The sequence below is a fragment of the Eutrema salsugineum genome, unplaced genomic scaffold (assembly GCF_000478725.1).
Source record: "Eutrema salsugineum unplaced genomic scaffold, Eutsalg1_0 scaffold_25, whole genome shotgun sequence".
Lineage (NCBI taxonomy): Eukaryota > Viridiplantae > Streptophyta > Magnoliopsida > Brassicales > Brassicaceae > Eutrema > Eutrema salsugineum.
The window spans coordinates 10,482-33,188 of record NW_006256789.1 but is presented as its reverse complement, the minus strand read 5'-3'; the positions used below and the strand labels follow the sequence as shown (position 1 = coordinate 33,188).

The window sequence follows — 22,707 nt, the reverse complement described above, 5'->3', positions numbered from 1 at the left end:
CAGCATCAAACTCCTTATCATGACTAGCTACACGTCTTGCAAAGGACTTAGTGAGCTCGTTATGATCAGTGAGTAGTCGTTTAAACGGCTTTGGATAGGTGGATTAGGGTGCTTTCAAGATAGATTAGTGGGCTTAGGTGTCTAGTCTTGCATGTTTCATTCCTTAACCGACGAGATCTCTAGGCTGGATCCAAGAACATCACTTGAGGTTCAGATCTGAGACATATCTCACATCAAAAGTGTTTGTAGAAATGTCTGAACCACTCGGTTAAGGGTTTAAGAGTCTTTCATCGCGAGAGTGATAGTTTGTTCTCTTAAATGACATTTTTGAACTGAATCTTATTGCTGACTGATTCGTGCTTCTCAAAAGGGATTTTGGTATAAAAGAGGATCAGTTTAGATGTTTAATACTTTCATGAGAAGATTAACATGCCTTGAGTTCAAAGTTAAATGAAATCGCTTGATAAAATGATTCATTAACCCATTAGTTTAGCTTGGAAGCACCCGAGTCAAGTCTCCTGTCTAAAGCTTCTGCCTTTATCATATATTATCATCATCCGAACCATTTGCTTATCATTTGCATCTTTACTTAGTTTAAATCGCATCTCTTGTTTAATTTACATGGTTATTCACTTGTTAAATAGTTTAGTTCAAACCCTTATCATTCTCTCTTGACTTAAGATCACAAGTAATATAGATTAGTGTCTCCACTACAAGTTTGGTTTGATAACCCCTTGTACTACAAGGACAGGGGTATTGATAACCTTTATAAAAAGTGAAAACTCCTAGTTATCAATTGGCGCCGTTGCCGGCTTGTGGGAGCATTAATCTATTATTTGTTCTTAAGATCAAGACTTTACTTTCTTTTGTTTTACTGACTCTTTTGCAAGTTCTTGTTTTAATTTCAGGTGTATGAAAACCAGGTCTCGTAGCACAGAACCGCCTTTACCGTACGATAATAACATCAACAGAATTGAGAGGCGAGCTCGCGAGAGAGAACGGCACTTTGAAAGGCCTGGAATGGCAGAACAGCAAAGGATCGAGCAACAGGCTCAAGAAGCCGAGCATCAGGCTCAGGCTAATCAGGCGCAGGCAGGAAGAAATGAACAACAAGCCTACGTTAACCAACAACAAGCTCAAAGAAACGAGAGGCTTGCTCAGCAAAACCAACAACAAGCGAATAGAAACGAGCAACAGGCCCACCATGTACATCCGCCACCGCCACCAGCTCAGAGACAACCTCCTCTGGTGTTTGTTGGAGAAAATGACCGAGCTAATGCACACCAATATAGAGCCGGGATTCAGGCACCACCGGTTCAGAATAACAACTTTGAAGTTAAAGCTTCCCTGCTCAATATGGTGCAGAACTCGAAGTTTCATGGTCTAGCCGGAGAAGACCCTCTAGAGCATCTAGATCAGTTTGATCGGGTTTGCGACTTAACCAAGATCAATGGCGTTTCAGAAGATAGCTTCAAGCTACGCTTGTTCCCATTTAGCCTCGGTGATAAAGCTCACCAGTGGGAAAAGAACCTCCCGAGGGGTTCTATACAAACATGGGAGCAGTGTAAACTTGCGTTCTTATCAAAGTTCTTTTCCACATCACGCACGGCTAAGCTAAGGAATCAGATCTCAAGTTTCACGCAACACAACAACGAGAGCTTTAGTGAAGCTTGGGAACGGTTTAGGAGCTATACTAACCAATGCCCACACCACGGCTTCTCAGAGGCATCCCTCTTGAGTACTTTATACCGAGGTGCACTCCCCAAGATCAGAAACCAACTCGATACAGCTTCAAATGGAAATTTTCTTGGGAAAGAGATCAATGCGGCAATGGAACTAGTAGAAAACCTGGCCATTTCTAATGACACATATGGAGAGGATTTTGATAGGCAAACCGTTCAGAGGGATCTAGTGATGAACAGCGCATGAAGAAGGATATAAGAGAGCTTCAGAGCAAGCTTGACAAGGTTTTAATGGCGACTCAAAAGCCAATACACTTTGTAGGCGAGTTTGATGAGCAAGGGCCAAGTTTTGACAATGTTAATGAAGATGGTCTAACTCAAGAGGAGCTGAAATACATAGGGAATCAGCAGAGGTATCAGCGGTTTAACAACTACAGCACTAACCCAAACCTCTCTTATAGACCCTCTTAAGGATGGATGGAGTTCATTGAGACATTCCCCTACATTGTGAAGTACAAAAAAGGTAAAGATAATGTGGTCGCAGACGCATTATCCCGGAGGTACACTCTTATTTCGACTTTAACATCCAAGTTGATTGGATTTGAGCACATTATAGATCTCTATGAATCTGATACTGACTTTTCTGAGAGCTATGCCAAGTGTCATAAGTTTGCCTGTGAGAAATTTTACAGACAGGATGGATACTTGTTCTTCAGTAACCGATTGTGCATACCACGAGGATCCATTCGAGAGTTACTGGTACGAGAAGCTCATGGAGGTGGATTAGCTGGACATTTCGGTGTTACAAAGACACTTATTGGGCTACAAGAGCACTTCTACTGGCCGAACATTAAGAAGGACGTTGAGAAAATCTGCTCTAGATGTGTCGTATGTAAGATGGCTAAGAGTAAAGTTCAACCTCACGGTTTGTATACTCCTTTGCCTATTCCTTCTCAACCTTGGACTAATATCTCTATGGATTTTGTAGTTGGCTTACCTCGAACCAGAAATGGTAGAGATTCTATTTTTGTAGTTGTTGACAGCTTTAGCAAGATGGCCCACTTCATCGCTAGCCACAAGACAGATGATGCTGTGAATGTAGCTAACTTGTTTTTCAGGGAAGTAGTAAAATTGCATGGAATGCCACAGGTTATCGTTTCAGATCGAGACACGAAGTTCTTTGGACATTTTTGGCGAACGCTTTGGGCTAAGCTGGGAACAAAGCTCTCATTCTCAACTACGTGTCATCCTCAGACCGATGGACAGACCGAGGTGGTGAATAGAACGTTGTCCACACTTCTAAGGACTTTGATGAAAAGTAACCTCAAGACATGGGAAGAGTGCCTGCCTCATGTCGAGTTTGCTTACAATCACGCTAAGCATTCTGCTACTCTCTTTTCTCCTTTTGAAATTGTATATGGGTTTAATCCACAATCACCTCTAGACTTGATCCCTTTGCCTTTAAGTGGAAAATGCAGTTTGAATGGCAAGGAGAAAGCTGAACAGGTCAGAAGAATTCATGCTAAGGCTAAGGAGAACATCGAGAAGAAGACAAAGCAGTATGAGAAACATGCCAACAAAGGACGAAAGGAACTGATTTTCGAAGAAGGAGATCTGGTGTGGATCCATCTGAGGAAGGAGCGATTTCCAGCTGAGCGAAAGAACAGGCTAATGCCCAGAGTTGATGGACCATTCGCAGTCATCAAAAGAATCAACAACAACGCCTATCAGATTGATCTTCAAGGTAAGTATGATGTTTCTGATACTTTCAATGTTTCTGACTTGCTTCCTTTTGTTGCAGATTCAGATTTGAGGGCAAATCCTTTTCAAGAGGGAGAGGATGATATGATCGTGACCAGCTCAGAGGAGGAGAAACCAGAGGTAGCTGGCAGGATCACTCGTTCCAAAGCTAGAGAGATGGCTAAGGAGGCTCACGCACTCATTGCCACAGAGTACAGCGATCACCAGGAGGCTGGAGCTCACATCTTCAACATATCTATCTTGAAGAATGAAGAACCCAGTAACAATGACTAGGTAACTTAGGTGATGATTCTGTACTCTTTTCCTTGGTGAGGATTTTGGAAGGCAAGGAGGTTCTTCTCCAAGGTTTTTAACGAGGCAGAAATCATTGCTGCGTCGAGTTACTTAGAAGTTGTTACTAATGGGTAATAATGTGCAAAGCCACAATGACTTGTGCACTTAGTATTTTGGCGCACCACTTAGGAATTTAGGGACGCCTCGCTGTTTTATTTTTAAATCAAACTTCTTGTTGTTTTTATTTCAAACTTCATGTAGTTTGTTTCTTAGGGCTGCGATTTCTCTCTAAGTCTATTTAAGAGAGAAAATCGCCTAAGTGTTATTCAGTGAAGAATTTTGATCAAACTTTTAACGTGTTCTTCTCTCTTTTGATTTCTGAGAACTAAAAACTCTGAAATTCGAATCTCTTAAAAACTAATCTGTTTACAAGAGATTCTTCTATCTGTCAATCATCATCATCTATTCGATTATCACACTACCACCACCACCCCATCCAATCGATCTCTCCACCATCACCATCATTCGATCCGCCGCATCAAACCATCATCTCCCTTCATCGATCCGCCGCGCCATCACACATCCACGACTCGATCCGCCGAGTCTCCATCATCCTCAACGAACCATCATCGTGTCACCACCATCACCATATCGCATCATCGATACAGCTTGGCCATTATATCGCTACATCTATTGCCCTTGCTTCAGAGTTGATCACCTAGGATCGTATCACCAAGGCCAGCCCGTTTAAGCCCCCAAGCACCAAGTGTTCTTTGTTAAACCAAGTGACCTCAGCATGATACCCTCGTGGTGGAGCGTGCCGAGGTGCCCGGTTTCAGTAACGTTCAAAAACAAGAACATTTGGGACACTTAGATCAAAGAAAAGGGTTTGCGCGGTCTGAGGAAAAGACTTGGAGGCCACGGAGAATTACGCGTTAGCATGAGCTCAAACCACTCGACTTGGTGCCCTCGGGGTGGAACAAGTCGAGGCCGCTCATATTAACACAAGAAAAATCACTCTAGACCGTACGGCCCACATCATCCCCATGCCGCGCCATTTGAAGGCTTTTGCGCGGTAATTTGAATTCGAACGCCCGGTCAAGATGGTTTTTGGCGCGGTCAACGGCTGGAGCTGGAAGAGAAGGGGGGACCAGTCCCACTACAGTCCAAACGCCAGCTGGAAAGCACGCTCCAGCCCATACCAGCCTCCATACCGAGCTAAAACGCAGAGTTTGCCTTCTTCTCTCTTTTCTCTGCATTTCACGAACACAACTCTCTCATTTCTCATTCATTTCGCGTGATTCCAAGCGTTCTAGACTCGTTAGGGTGTTGTTTATTCTGCATAAGCATCTCACTAAGCTTGAATCTTGGATTCCCAAAGGTATTTGCATCTTAAAGAACTCATCTTTTTCCTTCATTCTTTGCGAGCTTAAATGTTTGTAAAATGTGGAATCGATTCTTTTAGAACATATTGGCCTTTGGGAACTATTTTAAAAAATTCCATCAGGATAGACAACACATGAAAAACTGGTCTTTGCTCTGAAAATCACTTGTTCTTGAGTTTTTAACATTCTTGAGAAAATGCGCTTGGAATCGGCTTAAATGGTGAACCGAGTTGTTGAGCTGAACTGACTAGATCTCTTGTCTCTCTCCGGTTGTTCTAGCTTGTTGATACTCTCTTTGATGTTTGAAAAAGCTATAAATCTGGTCTTCTTAGAGAAAAAGCTCTGTTCTTGCCATCTTGAGATACATGTGCTTATCGATATACTTGATTCTAACGGTTTCTTTTAGAATCTGCCTTGCAGATGACCCGCGACCGAGCTGTTCCTACTCATGAGACGAACAAAAACGAGGTTCAGAGGAGAGGTACGAAAGGAAAAGCTGTGGCCGTGGCACGCAATGGAGGAACAAGCAAGAAAACCTCGTCAAGACCCGATGGCGAGCCAGCTGCTAAACGAGCAAGGAACGCCGAGCTCACTCCGGCACCAGCTCTTGAATCAAGGAGGAATGGGAAGCAAGCAGCCATTGGACCCGACGAAGATGAGCTCAGAGCCATAGTCTTTCATGAAGCCAACTGTAGCAAGAATGCCAAGAAGGAACCGAAGCCCGAGCCCGATGAAGAACATTTCCCAACTACTGAGGAATAAGAGTGGCTCAAGGTCGGTTCCCTGATATGGAGTTGTTGAGGAAGCTTGAGATACTTGATGATGTTACCCTCATCTTTCAAAACATGGGCCTGGCCGAGTTCTTCACGATGAGCGATGTTGCTTATGAGGGGATCACACAACAGTTTCTTGCCACTTTGGAGGTTGTCATCTATCCCAAGAGAGATCCCAAGCCTTTACGTGGCAAAGGGTTCGGCCACATTGAGTTTGACATGGAAGGCGTGCACTATAAGGTCAGTTTCAAGGAGCTTGATGAGATATTTGGGTTTGAAAGGAACGGAAGCTCGCTTGACAAGTTTGTGTATCCAAAAGAAGAGTTGGCTGCCCTGTGGGAAACTGATGCGATCATGGACAGCCTAGAGGACTTGGAACTTGAAGCTCAAGAAGATGGACTAGAAGAACAAGAGGAACCGGATATAGAGGAAGCTTTGGAGATGCCAGCCGGTCCAATAACTAGATCAAGGAGCAAGAAACTTAAGGAAGCTATCGGAGCCATGCTTAGAACCAGTTGGAGACGAGCCAATGTCTTGAGCCAGGAGGGAGAAGTTGCTATACAAGCCGCATTGGTTTCTATACAGGCTCAAGATGATCAGTGAATGGGCATGTGACCCGTTTGCACTCTTTTTCCCTCTCCTTTGGTTTTGTCCCAATGGGTTTTCCAAAGGGAGGTTTTTAATGAGACAAACGGCTCACATCATATCCCTCATTCGCTGATCCAACAAGAGGCCCAAAACTTGAAGTATCGGCCCGGAGAAGAAGAGTTTCTTTCTTGTTTCTTTCTTATTCAAACTTAGTCTTTATTGTCTTAGTATTTCCGAGACAAGTCTTGGCTGTCACAGACTTGTTCTCTTTCTTTTTAAACCCTTGTACGCTCCTTGTTAAACTCATCTATCTTTTCTACCAAAAAAACTCTTTCTAAGTTAGATCATTTGTTCTCTTGAACATCTTAGCTTGTGAGTGTGTTATATCTTTCAAGCAACCCGATTCTTTGGTGTGTCATATCCATAGAATCACCCTGGTATATCAAAGGCCTTCCGCATCCTTTGTGTGACCTATCATTTCCACCCATTCTATCTAAAGTTCATATCCAAATCTGCTCAAAATCGTGAGATCTAGTGCTTAGAGTGACGATCTTAAGGTGGAACGTATCAAGTGGTATCAGAGCCACTCTAAGCAAGGATCGACGTGGATCAGGTTGTGTCTAATCTATTTATACGTTTAGATCCGTTCTATCTTTTAAAAAAAAAACGATCTCAAATTTTAAATCTTGATCAGCAAACCTAGTTTGTCATAATCTGTGTTTGTTGCATTACAAATCTATAGATCGCTTCATTCTGTTCTTGAATCTAGCAAATCAACATCTTCGGAACCTTGTGTAAAAGTGTCGTTTCAAATTCAAACTGATTAGATCGCTCTTAGGGTTTTCCGATTGCTTGAAGAACACGAATGGTCATTTTTATAGAATCAAAGAATCGTTGCTAGTAATCCACTTTGTGTTGTTCAGGAAAGGATGTCTGATAATCGTGAAGAATCCAGCAACAACAGTAACAAACTTTTGATGGAAGCAATGATGGCCGAGATGAAAAAGCTAATGGCCGCGCAGTTCGAAGAATTCAGACAAGAGATCCAACATCAGAACTCTGACTCTAGGCCAAACCAAGACGCCAGGAGAAGGAATACTGATCAATCTCCGGAGAGGGCTCGTGAACAAACCCGACCAGCCAGAGACGAGGCGGCTGAAGAATATTATAGCCGAGACAGTAACTCGTCAAGGAGCAATCGCCGACGACATAGACGAGTAAGAGAGGAAAGGGCTTATCCTCAAGACAATTTTGGAGGACTTAAGCTTCGGATTCCTCCCTTCCATGGGAAGAACGACCCTGATGCCTACTTAGAGTGGGAAAAGAAGATAGAGTTGGTGTTTAATTGCCAACACTATACCGAGATCAATCGCGTAAGTGTTGCTGCTACTGAATTTTATGACTACGCTCTTAGCTGGTGGGATCAGTTAGTTACATCAAGAAGAAGGAACGGCGAGTATCCGGTTGAGAGTTGGAATGAGATGAAGGCCATCATGAGAAAACGGTTTGTGCCAAGCCACTACCATCGAGAACTACATCAGAGGATCAGGAGACTTACTCAAGGGAACCGGTCTGTCGAAGACTATTACCAAGAGATGGAGACTCTCATGCTTAGAGCCGATATAACTGAAGATCGAGAAGCTACCATGTCAAAGTTTTTGGGGGGCTTGAATAGAGAAATTCAAGATCGCTTGGAAATGCAACATTATGTTGAGGTGGAGGAGATGTTACACAAAGCCATACTGATCGAGCAACAACTCAAGAGGCGTGTTCCCACTAAGACAAGCTATGGAGGTGGAGCGACCGTTACTAAACCCCTTTACCCGAAAGAAGAAAAGGCAGGATCTTTTCAGAGAGAAGGAAAACAGATCGCTTACCCAAAAGCTGAAGCCAAGTCGTATCCAGCTGCTCAAGATCACAAAGGAAAGACAGAAACTACGAATACAAGGTCGAGAGATGTCAAGTGCTTTAAGTGTCAAGGCAGGGGGCATTAAGCGAATGAATGTTCAAACCGAAAGAACATGATCCTGTTGGATAATGGAGATATAGCGTCTGATGAGGAAGAGCCTGAGGTTGTAGCTGAGACAGATCATGAGGAACTTCCGGCTCAAGGGGCTTTGTTAGTAGCTAGACGATCTCTAAGTCTCCAATCCAAAGATGCTGAGCAGGAACAAAGAGAGAACCTATTTCACACTTGGTGTATCGTTCAAGGAAGAGTCTGTAGCCTCATTATCGATGGAGGAAGCTGCACCAATGTGGCTAGTGAAGTGATGGTTCAAAAGCTCGGTTAAAAGATGGAGAAACACCCGAAGCCGTATAAGCTGCAATGGCTCAATGACAATGGAGAATTGAAAGTGAACCATCAAGTTCGAGTACCTTTGTCCATTGGGAAATATGAGGATGCAATCCTCTGTGATGTCTTACCAATGGAAGCAGGGCATATTCTCCTTGGCCGGCCATGGCAATCGGATCGAAAGGTCATACATGATGGATATACTAATCGACATTCCTTTGTTTATAATGGCAGGGAAACTACCTGGGTGCCTTTGACGCCTCAAGAAGTTTACCAAGATCAAATACAGCTCAAGCAAAAGGAAAAACCGGTCACAAAACCCTCTAACTTCTTTCTTAGGGCCGGTAAAGTTAAGAAAGCTTTGTTAACTAAACAACCGATGCTTTTATTTCTGTTTAAAGAAGCTCTCACGAGCTTAACTAACTTAACACCGGTTATACCGAGTGAGATGAAATCTCTTTTGCAGGACTATGAGGACGTGTTTCCTGAAGAGAACCCCAAGGGTTTACCTCCTATTAGAGGAATCGAACATCAAATAGATTTCATGCCCGGAGCTTCTCTTCCGAATCGTCCAGCCTACAGAACCAACCCTGTGGAGACCAAGGAACTACAGCGCCAAGTTAATGAGCTATTAGAGAAAGGGTACATAAGGGAAAGCTTGAGTCCCTGTGCGGTGCCTGTCCTACTTGTGCCTAAGAAAGACGGTAGCTGGCGCATGTGTGTTGATTGTAGAGCAATCAACAACATTACGGTTAAATATAGACACCCTATCCCTAGATTAGATGATATGCTTGATGAATTTCATGGTTCTAGTGTCTTTTCTAAGATAGATTTGAAAAGTGGCTATCATCAGATTAGAATGAAGGAAGGGGATGAGTGGAAAACCGCCTTTAAAACTAAGCATGGATTATATGAATGGCTAGTAATGCGGTTTGGGCTAACAAATGCACCTAGCACCTTCATGCGGTTAATGAATCATATTCTTAGAGCTTTTATAGGTGTATTTGTTGTGGTATATTTTGATGACATTCTGATCTATAGCAAAACCTTAGGAGAACATATTGAGCATTTGAAATCTGTTTTAGAAGTGCTTAGGAAGGAAAAGCTCTTTGCTAATCTTAAGAAATGCACGTTTTGCACAGATAATCTTGTATTTCTAGGTTTTGTTGTAGGTGCGGATGGAATCAGAGTCGATGAAGAGAAAATAAGGGCCATCAAAGATTGGCCGAACCCTAAAACTGTTGGAGAAGTGAGGAGTTTCCACGGCCTTGCGGATTTTTATAGGAGATTTGTGAAGGATTTCAGTACATTGGCCGCTCCCTTAACCGAGATCATCAAGAAAGATGTGGGATTTAAGTGGGAACAAGCACAAGAAGAAGCGTTTCAAATACTTAAGGATAAACTAACCAATGCACCGGTACTTGTCTTACCTGATTTCCTTAAGACTTTTGAGATTGAATGTGATGCTTCTGGTGTAGGAATTGGAGCTGTCTTAATGCAAGACAAGAAACCCGTGGCCTACTTTAGTGAAAAACTCGGAGGAGCCATGCTGAACTATCCTACCTACAATAAAGAACTTTATGCCTTGGTGCGAGCACTTCAAACATGGCAACACAATCTGTGGCCCAAGGAATTCGTTATTCATACCGACCATGAGTCTCTCAAGCATTTAAAAGGACAACAAAAGCTCAACAAACGACATGGCCGATGGATCGAATTCATTGAGACATTTCCTTATGTTATCAAGTACAAGAAAGGTAAAGACAATGTAGTTGCCGATGCCTTGTCACGCAGGTATGCTCTAATCACCACTCTTGATGCCAAGCTTTTAGGATTTGAACAGCTTAAGCTTCTCTATGCATCCGATTCTGACTTTAAAGAGAAATATCAGTCTTGTAAAAAATTTGCTAAGGATCATTATTTTAGACAAGAAGGATATCTCTTCTATAATAATCGTTTGTGCATACCTAATTGTTCTATTCGAGATCTTTTAGTCAGGGAAGCCCACGGAGGAGGTCTTATGGGGCACTTTGGTGTAACAAAAACTTTGAAAATCATGCAAGACCACTTCTATTGGCCGCATATGAAGAGAGACGTAGAGAGGATCTGCGAACGATGTGTCACTTGTAAACAAGCTAAGTCCAAAGTCAGACCACACGGTTTGTATACTCCCTTACCTATTTCCTCTCATCCTTGGATTGATATATCTATGGACTTTGTGCTTGGATTGCCTAGGACTATGACTGGGAAGGATTCTATATTTGTTGTGGTAGACAGGTTCTCAAAAATGGCTCATTTTATAGCTTGTAACAAAACCGATGATGCATCTCATATAGCTAACTTGTTCTTTAAAGAAGTTGTGCGTCTGCATGGAATGCCTAAGACCATCGTATCCGATCGTGACACGAAATTCCTTAGTTATATCTGGAAAACATTGTGGTCTAAGTTAGGTACTAAGCTTCTATTTTCTACTACTTGTCATCCACAAACTGATGGGCAGACTGAAGTAGTTAATAGGACCTTATCCACTTTGTTGCGTGTTCTAGTCAAAAAGAATCTTAAAAGTTGGGAAGATTGCTTACCGCATGTAGAGTTTGCATATAATCACTAGATGCATTCTACTTCTAAGTTTTCCCCATTTCAAATTGTCTATGGTTTTAGTCCTTTGTCTCCTTTGGATCTAACCCCTCTTCCTTTGAGTGAGAGAACTAGTCTCGATGGAAAGAAGAAGGCAGAACTTGTTAAACAGATCCATGAGAAGGCTAAACTCAACGTAGAAGAAAAGACCAAGCTCTATGCCAAGAAAGCAAATAAGAACCGACGAGAGATGATTTTCGAAGTTGGCGATCAAGTTTGGGTACATTTGAGGAAAGAACGGTTTCCAGCCGAAAGAAAGTCCAAACTGATGCCAAGAATTGATGGACCCTTCACCATAATAAGAAGAATCAACAACAATGCTTATCAGCTTGATCTGCGAGGTAAGTATAATATCAGTTCTAGTTTTAATGTTTCTGATCTTGTTCCTTTTGTGGCAGATGAACCAGATTTGAGGTCAAATCCTTTTCAAGAGGAGGGGGATGATGCGATCATGGACAGCCTAGAGGACTTGGAACTTGAAGCTCAAGAAGATGGACTAGAAGAACAAGAGGAACCGGATATAGAGGAAGCTTTGGAGATGCCAGCCGGTCCAATAACTAGATCAAGGAGCAAGAAACTTTAGGAAGCTATCGGAGCCTTGCTTAGAACCAGTTGGAGACGAGCCAATGTCTTGAGCCAGGAGGGAGAAGTTGCTATACAAGCCGCATTGGTTTCTATACAGGCTCAAGATGATCAGTGAATGGGCATGTGACCCGTTTGCACTCTTTTTCCCTCTCCTTTGGTTTTGTCCCAATGGGTTTTCCAAAGAGAGGTTTTTAATGAGACAAACGGCTCACATCATATCCCTCATTCGCTGATCCAACAAGAGGCCCAAAACTTGAAGTATTGGCCCAGAGAAAAAGAGTTTCTTTCTTGTTTCTTTCTTATTCAAACTTAGTCTTTATTGTCTTAGTATTTCCGAGACAAGTCTTGGCTGTCGCAGACTTGTTCTCTTTCTTTTTAAACCCTTGTACGCTCCTTGTTAAACTCATCTATCTTTTCTACCCAAAAAACTCTTTCTAATTTAGATCATTTGTTCTCTTGAACATCTTAGCTTGTGAGTGTGTTATATCTTTCAAGCAACCCGATTCTTTGGTGTGTCATATCCATAGAATCACCCTGGTATATCAAAGGCCTTCCGCATCCTTTGTGTGACCTATCATTTCCACCCATTCTATCTAAAGTTCATATCCAAATCTGCTCAAAATCGTGAGATCTAGTGCTTAGAGTGACGATCTTAAGGTGGAAAGTATCAGAAACAATAGCTTTCGGACCTTACTTGGGAGGCAAGAGCAAGACGAGTTGCATCAGGAACCCTGCTATCAGATACACCAACCGAGTTCACGCCTCCACATTCTTCTCGACCTATAACCCTGGTGTTATTCATACGGTCGAGCTCGAGCTGTTGGGACTTGGACTGAAGCCGCTCCCACTAAAATGAAGAACAAGAAGGAGTTCCAAGGGCCAATGCATGTACCCTCTCTAGGCGCGTTCTTTGCAATCCAAATGCTTACATACAAGCACAATGTGTGGTGTGACCGAAAGAAGAAAGGAGCAAGGAGGCTTCAGAACGGTTGGATAGTCACCAAGATTTTGAGAGCTCAAGGGTTCATATTCCCTGATTCACCATCAAGGCCGAGTCTCATTGATGAACAATACCTAAGTAAAAGTGGATTCTTTGGAGGCAAGTCAGGGGATACATGGGTTTACAACTTCACACTGATGCACAGAGACGGCACACAGGTTCTACTGCCTAACCGAGGCCTCACCATGCTTGATAAGCAGTGTAACGTCTCCTTCTATGTCCTCAAGGATCAGTTGTACAACCCATCTCTCGACCCACCAATGCGCAAGTGCACCAAGACCGCACCTAGCAAGCCGCAGAACGAGAACGGCCTGGTCGGATATGAGAATGAGGAACAGAGGCACGCTGAGAGAAGGACAGGAGCAGGCCGATACCATTTTGATCCATACGTCTGGGGTGAGCCTGAATACCATACCAAGAAGCTGTATTCGCGAGTGAACACTCTCCAAAAGTGGTGTAAGTGACAAGACAAGACCATTCACGCGTTGGTGGACTGTGTAAGGCATCTGAAAAAGAAAGTCAAGCAACTCACCAGACCATCTTCTCCAGACAAGAACTCGGCGACCTCAACCGCACCGGTTACACAAGAAGAGGTTGGAGAAAGCACTAAGGCGAGGAACCCGGAGTTTCCACCAGGCAAAGAGGACTGGATCGATCCTGCCTCGGCATTCTTACCGGAACCCTCGGAAAGCAGCCCACCACGTCAGTCCACGCCCTCCTGCTCAACGTCAAATCCCTCGTACTACTTGGGATCAGACCTCTCCGACTGAGGTATCGACTTCAAACTCTTGTATATACCATATTGCATTTAGTTTGTCTTTTTACTTCTCTCACACGCTTTTATAACACAAGGGACTGTGTTATTTAAGTGTGGGGGAGGAGCTTTGTGTTTTCTGATCTTGTTTTCTTTGTTCTTATTTGACTTTTGCATTCTTGAGTCTCATTTAGCTTAATACATATGATAAAACCGCCTCATTCTAGTTGCATCTCGCATTCTAAGATCGAGTCTAGCTGCATCATGTAGGATTGCATCAGTGCAAGGAGCAATGATAGATTTTTTCCTAGAGAGTAAATCACTTGAGAACTTGAACTAAATATGCTTGTGAAACTCATTCTGTGCTTGTAAAGCTTGAAACGATTTGAATATGAGAAGCAAGTTTGAATTACACTCAACTCTAGCTAAGTGATAACCCTGAACTTGAATTGTAAATATCTTTTGATGTATTGCTTGAATAGGCTTGTGGATACCGATATACATACTTGAGCTAGAATCGTTGTTTTCACCACCCTCCTTCCTTAGCTCAAGTAGCTGAATCCGCATCATGGATCAGTTCCCTCACCTTGAACCCATCTTTCTTTCGAGCCAATGTTTGTGTGTGAATTGTAAGGCCACCTTGGACTGAACTTAGCAGAAAGTGTTAGGTTTAGAGCGACAAGGGCATGTCTCATTGAGTGCTATGTTCCAACATCAAGGAACTGAGAGTATTGGCGAGGAATAAGTGTGGGGGAAAAGACTTGTTGGTGAGTGGAAAAAGGTGAGTTGAGTGGAAAAGAGAAAGGGGAATGAAAGAAAAAGAATTGAGTCTTGGATTTGAAAAGATGAGCTCTGATGTTTTTAAATGAAAAATTTAGTCTCTGAAATGAAAAGAAGCCAAAAGGGCTCAAGTGTTCTAAAATGAAAAGAAAAGAGGCTATACGCTATGAAAGAAAAGAGCTGTGTGAATAAGTGAACACCAAGGCTTGAGAATTAAAACAAAAAGTGAGTCCCCTAGTGAAAAGAAAACGATTGTGAAAGAGTGAGGATTTTGAGAGGGTGAGCAAGTGAGAAAGCTTTGAGTGGAGTATGGGGTGTGATGAGTCTTGCCCTTGTATGCATCGGTTGCTTTTTACCTTTAGCATTCTGCCAAATTTTGGTCGTTCTTAGAGAGATCCCTTGCTGCATTACATCCGCTTGAATATTGATGTGATCATTTTTATCTCATGACCTTACCCTAGCCAAGCCAGCCTATTTGAACATTTCATCATTTGATTCACCGGTTACGAACTTAATGAATGTGAAAGAGTTGAATGTGATAATGACTTGTGGAGATTCCGTGCTTTAGTTGGAAAATATCTGAGTATAGCTTTGCATTGCATATTTGAGCATGAATCCGAGTTCTTTTTGTGATCACTTCTCTCTAAAAAGGAAATATGAGCTCCATCTGCACACAACCTCTTTCTCTCATTTGTTCTCTTCGCTTGTGGACAAGCAAAGGACAAGTGTGGGGGAGTTGATATGTCTATATTTTACATCATTTAGAGTGCATTTTAGAGTCCTCATCATGTGTTTTCCCATGTAAATTGAGTCTTTAGGCGTCAAAATAGGATTTAGGGCTTGCATTAGGTCCCAAAGAGTTTTGCATGTTTTGAAGTCTTAATCAGGTGCTTTGGAAGTCATTTGGAGCTTAAGAGGAGGAGCAGAGAAGAAAACGGTGAAGAAAAGGGTCAAAAATGGTGAAAACCGCTTGGAGGAATTTCTCGGCCAAAACTCGTACCGGCTGGACAGAAACCTCGGTCAAAAAGCTTACCGAACGCTCATTACCGGCCAAAACCCTTACCGATCGACCAAAATCGACCAAAGACGAGTATCGCGTGCAAAATAACACGGGTTAAGTTTTGGCCGAGGCGAGAAGAATTTTACGGCTAAAAAGCTTACCATGGTACATAGCCCTCGGTCATTTTCCTTACTGCGGGAAGCTTTTCTCGACCAAAACCTGTCTTTGCCCGCGCATTTCAAAGATCAGCAATCCGGGGAACCTTCCGGTCCGAATCAGCTTACGGGGTCTTCATCAAAGTTGGAGAGAATCAAGCAAGATCCCAGAGCAGTTGGTATCATCCATTTCGGACCAGTGAGGAGAAAGATACAGCTTCCGGAAGATGCACCAGCATTACGCGCATCCGAGAACCAAACGGCGGATTCCAAAGATCACGGCGGACGGAGCCTTTCCGGACCGAACTAGCCTGCCCGGTCTTCATCAAAGTTTGAGATCTGTGAAGGAACTTCTCAAAAAAGTTGGAATCGCTCAGTTCGGAGCAGTGGTTCAAAAGATAAGGTCTCCGGAGTTCACATTGGTTCAAAAGCTTATTTTCCGGTGAATCCGATGCGGTGCAAAGATGTGAAATCCAGGAAGCCTTCCACTTCCCAAGCTCCGACGGTTCCTTCACCAAAGTTCGAGCTTATTGAGTCATCTTGACTATGGAACTGGTCTCAGAGCAATTGGAGTCGTGTGTTGAAAGTTACTGTTTCCGGAAGGCAATATGGTCGATACGAGCCCAAATGAGTTGCGATACATGCTAAGTGTTTTCTCATGGCTCGGCATCATTACCTCGATATCGTCCAAGTCAAGGCTCAAAAGGGATTTTTGGTATGAAAGAGGATCAGTTTAGATGTTTAATACTTTCATGAGAAGATTAACATGCCTTGAGTTCAAAGTTAAATGAAATCGCTTGATAAAATGATTCATTAACCCATTAGTTTAGCTTGGAAGCACCCGAGTCAAGTATCCTGTCTAAAGCTTCTGCCTTTATCATATATTATCATCATCTGAATCATTTGCTTGTTATTTGCATCTTTACTTAGTTTAAATCTCATCATTTGTTTTACTTTTATGCTCATTTGCTTGTTACTTAGTCTAGCTAAAAACCTTTACTATTCTCTCTTGACTTAAGGTGACAAATGACATAGATAGTGTCTCCACTACAAGTTTGGTTTGATAACCCCTTGTACTACAAGGAAAGGGGAATTGATAACCTCTTTAAAGGGTGAAAACTCTTAGTTATCACCGAAGTGTCTCTAGAACTTGTGAAAGATGCTCCAGGTGATCTGCAAGACAAGTGCTGTAAATTAGTATATCGTCAAAGTACACTACTACAAACTTACAGCTGTAGGCTCTTAGAACGTGATTCATGAGCCTCATGAAGGTGCTTGGGGCGTTGGTGAGTCCAAATGGCATCACTAGCCACTCGTACAAGCCCCTCTTTGTCTTGAACGCCGTCTTCCACTCATCTCCTTCCTTCATTCGCACTTGATGGAATCCACATCTCAAATCGATCTTAGAGAAGATGGTGGCGCCGTTAAGCTCGTCTAGCATGTCATCAAGTCGAGGTATGGGATGCCTGTATTTGATGGTGATGTTGTTGATGGCTCTACAATCAACACACATCCTCCATGAGCCATCTTTCTTGGGCACTAGTAAGACAGGGACAGCACACGGGCTTAGGCTCTCGCATATGTAGCCTTTTGACATTAGGTCTTGTACTTGCTTCTCTAATTCTTTGGCCTCCTCGGGATTAACGTGGTAAGCGGCTCGGTTTGGCAATGGTGCTCCAGGGATCAGGTCAATCTGATGCTCTATTCCTCTAATGGGAGGTAAGCCTGGTGGAATCTCCTCCGGGAACACATCAGAATAGCGGTCCAACAGCTCCTTAACAGTTGGAGGGATCTCTTGTGGTTCCTGACCTGAAAACAAACCTTCCTTGAAGATCATTAGTAGCACCTGTTCTCGTGATTCAAGAGACTTAAGCACAACCGTAGGGGTAACATAAAGGTTGGTCTTACTTACCTCTGAGCCTCGAGACATGGCCTTGTGCATGTCGTGCACTTCTTGCGGGGTGAGTGGTGCTAGGTTATGCTTCTTGTTGTTGTGAGTAAAGGTATAGTAGTTTGTGCGCCCATTGTGTAGAGTTTCCTTGTCAAATTGCCACGGCCGCCCTAGGAGCAAGTGCCCGGCTTGCATGGGGACCACATCACACACTACTTGGTCTGTATACTTACCAATGCTAAAGGGTATAGTTACTTGCTCAGCAATCTTGAGCTCGGTTTCATCATTCAACCACTTGAGCTTGTAGGGTCGGGGATGCTTAGTCTTGGGGAGCCCTAGCTTATCTACAAGATACTTGGTAGCTACGTTAGTGCAAGAACCCCCATCAATGATCAAGCTATATATCTTGGCATTTATAGTGCACCGAGAGTGAAATATGTTCTCTCTCTGAATGGTTCCTGGCTCAAAGAGTGCACTAAGTGCTCGCCTCACTAAAGAGCTCTCCTTGGTCAGGATAGTCGACTATGTCCTCATCAGTTTCCTCAGCCTCCTCTCCTTCGTCTTGTGATTCATACTCGCCATTAGATTTGAGGATCATTACTCTTTGGTTTGGGCACTCCCTCGCATAGTGTCCTTTGCCATGGCATTTGAAACAAGTTATATCTCTAGCTCGTTGTGTGGAAGCTTTACTTACCTCGGGTCTATTGGCTTTGGAAGTTTCAGGAGTGGACTTGTGGATCCGGTTATCCACTTCAACGGCCTTGCCCTTATCAAGAGCTCGTTGAGGTTGTGGCGTCCAGGTGGTTTTGCTCCGGTTTGTGGAAGTGTTCTTCCTCTTAATGTGTTGCTCAGCTTGCACGGCATGATGTAAAACGTCCTCCAAGTCATGGTAAGTCTGCCTCTCGACCTTTCTAGCAATCCGATCATTAAGACCATCAATGAATTGGGCCATCAGGGTCTCAGCCGAATCCTCTACTTCAAGTCGGTTCTTAAGAGTCTCAAACTCTTCGAAATACTCCTCCACGGTCTTGCTTCCTTGAGTGAGCTTGCGGAATTTCTTCTGCAAGTCTCGGTGGTAGTAGGCAGGGACATATCTCTTTCTGAGGCTGAATCTCATGTCCTCCCAATTATTGACCTGCCCATGCCTATGCCTTCTCCTTTCGGAAACATCTCGATCCCACCACGCCAAGGCGTTGTCAGTTAGTTGTGCAGCCGCTAAGGATACCTTTCTAGCCTCCGAGTATTGGTAATAATCAAAGATGTATTCCATCCTTCTTTCCCAATCAAGGTACGCATCAGGGTTCACCTTGCCGGCAAATGTTGGTGCGGTGAGCTTGAGGTCTTTGCCATTTTCTTGGCCTCGGCCTCGTTGGTGTTGTCCTCGGGGTTGGTTTTGGTTCAGTGGATCACCATCGTCAAGATCCTCCATGACCTCATCTTCGTCCTGGTTGCCTCTCCACGCGTTTACACCTCTGATAGGTCCTCTTGGGGCCGGTGGTGGTTGCTCAATCCGTGTCATTCGCTCCCCTAAGGTTGCGAGTTGAGCTTGGATATTAGCAAGCATCTGAGCCATGTCAACCTCTCCTTGTTCTCCCATATCGTCCCTGCGTACAACAAAAACAACAAAGATCAAGTGCAATTGGTGCGGTATGAAAGTTTCGGCTACTAAAGCGCAAATAACAAATCTTATAAGTATAAGACTCTTCTCTCTCTTTTTTTTTTGATGCAATGACAATACTATAGGATATGAGGATAAGAATATAAACTTGAAACAAACGGCAATGACTTAACAAACGGATCTAATTTTTTTTTTTTTTGATTTTCTTCAAGAATGAAACGAGACTAGAAGGTAACAAGGGAATAGATTCACCTGACACGAGCCTAAGCTCTGATACCAGATGATCTAGGAACAAGAGTGGCTTATTCTTGCTTGGGTGGAAAGGTGGTAAATCTCTAGCTGGCCGTACGGCTCTCTCTAGATGACTCGATAGAAAGGGGAATGATTAAACGATGAGACCGGGTAACAATGGATCGAGAGACGCCACACAGATGATGGAAGAGTCTGTGATAAGTCTTGTTCTTCAGCTTCAAAGGAATCACACCCAAGAAGAAGAAGAGAACTAGCTGCGGCTAGGGTTTTGCTTTCAAAGAAAACTCGGTTATTTTATTGATAGGTTAAAAGTTTACATGCTGAGAAGGAACCTTATATAATGGTTCGACAGCGGGGTGGCTTCTCTTGGCCGAAAAATACAGAAAAGGAAACTACAAAGCTCATCGTTTAACTAAAGCAACAAAAATGGAAAAATTCTAAAAATTAAGAAAATCGACTAAGGCAAAGAAAAGCTCCTGCAAAACAAACAATAAACTCGTGAAATATAATCCAATTGTAAACACTTACATTGGTTCGATGAGTGGCATTTCCACTTGCTTGGAGATGACAAACGTAGTAGCGTCCTTGATGCCTTGTAAGACAGTTAAGAATGATATGGCTTGACGCTTGAGTTGAGAGTAGTCATCGCTCGGTGTCTCTTTGACTTTCTTGGCTTCTTGAAGGTCTTGGCTTGAACCGGCCGAGTCTTCCACGTCGTCTTGTTGGGTCTCAAGCGTGCTGAACTCGGTTAGAGGCTCCATTGGTGTCTCTCGGGTGATCTCCCCTTTGAGTAGCTTCTCTTTGAGTTCCTCGTGCTCTATAAGTGTGATCAGCCCTTCTATTGACTTGTTGAACTCCTCTCTTAGACTCTTAGTTCCTGACCTTGTCCTTGGTGCATGTCTTATGGTGGGTATGTTGATCGGCTCTTCATCATCGATGACCTCATCACTTTAGATACACCTCAATTCTCCTATGAAAATCAGAAAACTGGGACTCTTTCCACTAAAGTCATATTCTGATCCCAGTTGGCATTATATTGACAAGTGGGAGTTTTGAGACTTGAAATAAGAGGTAGACATTGCTAAATGTGGAAGGAGATGCATCATTTCCATGTTTTCTAATTCCTTTAGATACACCTCAATTCTCTTATGAAAATCAGAAAACAGGGACTCTTTCTAGTAAAAGTCATATTCTGATCCCAATTGACATTATATTGACAAGTGAGAGTTTTGAGACTTGAAATAAGAGGTAGAAACTACTAAATGTGGAAGGAGACGCTTCATTTTCAAGTTCTCTAATTCCTTTAGATACACCTCAAATCTCCTATGAAAATCAGAAAACTGGGACTTTTTCCACTAAAAGACATATTCTGATCGAATTGGCATTATATTGACAAGTGGGAGTTTTGAGACTTGAAATAAGAGGTAGAAACTACTAAATGTGGAAGGAGATGCATCATTTCCAAGTTTTCTAATTCCTTTAGATACACCTCAATTCTCCTATGAAAATCAGAAAACTGGGAGTCTTTCTAGTAAAAGTCATATTCTAATCCCAATTGGCATTATATTGACAAGTGGGAGTTTTGAGACTTGAAATAAGAGGTATACACTACTAAATGTCGAAGGAGATGTTTCATTTCCAAGTTTTCTAATTCCTTTAGATACACCTCAAATCTCCTATGAAAATCACAAAACTGGGACTCTTTCCAGTAAAAGTCATATTCTGATCCCAATTGGCATTATATTGACAAGTGGGAATTTTGAGACTTGAAATAAGAGGTAGACACTACTAAATGTGGAAGGAGATGCATCATTTACATGTTTTCTAATTCCTTTAGATAAACCTCAATTCTCCTATGAAAATCAAAAAACAGGGACTCTTTCAGTAAAAGTCATATTCTGATCCCAATTGGCATAATATTGACAAGTGGGCGTTTTAAGACTTGAAATAAGATGTAGACACTTCTAAATGTCGAAGGAGATGCATCATTTCCAAGTTTTCTAATTCCTTTAGATACACCTCAAATCTCCTATGAAAATCAGAAAACTGGGATTCTTTCTAGTAAAAGTCATATTCTGATCCCAATTGTCATTATATTGACAAGTGGGAGTTTTGAGACTTGAAATAAGAGGTAGACACTGCTAAATGTGGAAGGAGATGCATCATTTCCATGTTTTCTAATTCCTTTAGATAAACCTTAATTATCCTATGAAAATCAGAAAACAGGGACTCTTTCTAGTAAAATTCATATTCTGATCCCAATTGACATTATATTGACAAGTGAGAGTTTTGAGACTTGAAATAAGAGGTAGAAACTACTAAATGTGGAAGGAGATGCTTCATTTCCAAGTTCTCTAATTCCTTTAGATACACCTCAAATCTCCTATGAAAATCAGAAAATTGGGACTCTTTCCACTAAAAGTCATATTCTGATCCCAATTGGCATTATATTGACAAGTGGGCGTTTTGAGACTTGAAATAAGATGTAGACACTACTAAATGTCGAAGGAGATGCATCATTTCCAAGTTTTCTAATTCCTTTAGATACACCTCAAATCTCCTATGAAAATCAGAAAACTGGGATTCTTTCTAGTAAAAGTCATATTGTGATCCCAATTGTTATTATATTGACAAGTGGGAGTTTTGAGACTTGAAATAAGAGGTAGACACTGCTAAATGTGGAAGGAGATGCATCATTTCCATGTTTTCTAATTCCTTTAGATACACCTTAATTCTCCTATGAAAATCAGAAAACAGGGACTCTTTCTAGTAAAAGTCATATTCTGATCCAGTTGACATTGTATTGACAAGTGAGAGTTTTGAGACTTGAAATAAGAGGTAGAAACTACTAAATGTGGAAGGAGATGCTTCATTTCCAAGTTCTCTAATTCCTTTAGATACACCTCAAATCTCCTATGAAAATCAGAAAACAGTGGAAGGTTTCCAGTAAAAGACATATTCTGATCCGAGTTGGCATTATATTGAGAAGTGGGAGTTTTGAGACTTGAAATAAGTGGGACTCTTTCTAGTAAAAGTCATATTCTGATCCCAATTGGCATTATATTGACAAGTGGGAGTTTTGAGACTTGAAATAAGAGGTAGAAATTGCTAAATGTGGAAGGAGATGCATCATTTCCATGTTTTCTAATTCCTTTAGATACACCTCAGTTCTCCTATGAAAATCAGAAAACAGGGACTCTTTCTAGTAAAAGTCATATTCTGATCCCAATTGGCATTATATTGACAAGTGGGAGTTTTGAGACTTGAAATAAAATGAAGA

The 22,707-nt window shown here is 42.3% G+C and overlaps 1 protein-coding gene and 1 non-coding gene across 2 annotated transcripts; both read right to left on the bottom strand.

The window, feature by feature from the left end:
* Positions 1 to 1,611: 1,611 nt before the first annotated feature.
* On the bottom strand, positions 1,612 to 1,718 carry LOC112086001. The gene has a single exon (XR_002899237.1). It is a non-coding gene; the product is annotated as a small nucleolar RNA R71 (small nucleolar RNA).
* Positions 1,719 to 16,795: 15,077 nt separating this feature from the next.
* LOC112085996 lies at positions 16,796 to 20,375 on the bottom strand (the record flags this gene model as incomplete). Its single annotated transcript, XM_024154814.1, has 4 exons — positions 16,796 to 17,512; positions 17,579 to 17,919; positions 18,050 to 19,161; positions 19,956 to 20,375. Coding segments are annotated over 4 exons (2,590 nt in total), but the record flags the coding sequence as incomplete, so codon positions are not given.
* Positions 20,376 to 22,707: the final 2,332 nt, after the last annotated feature.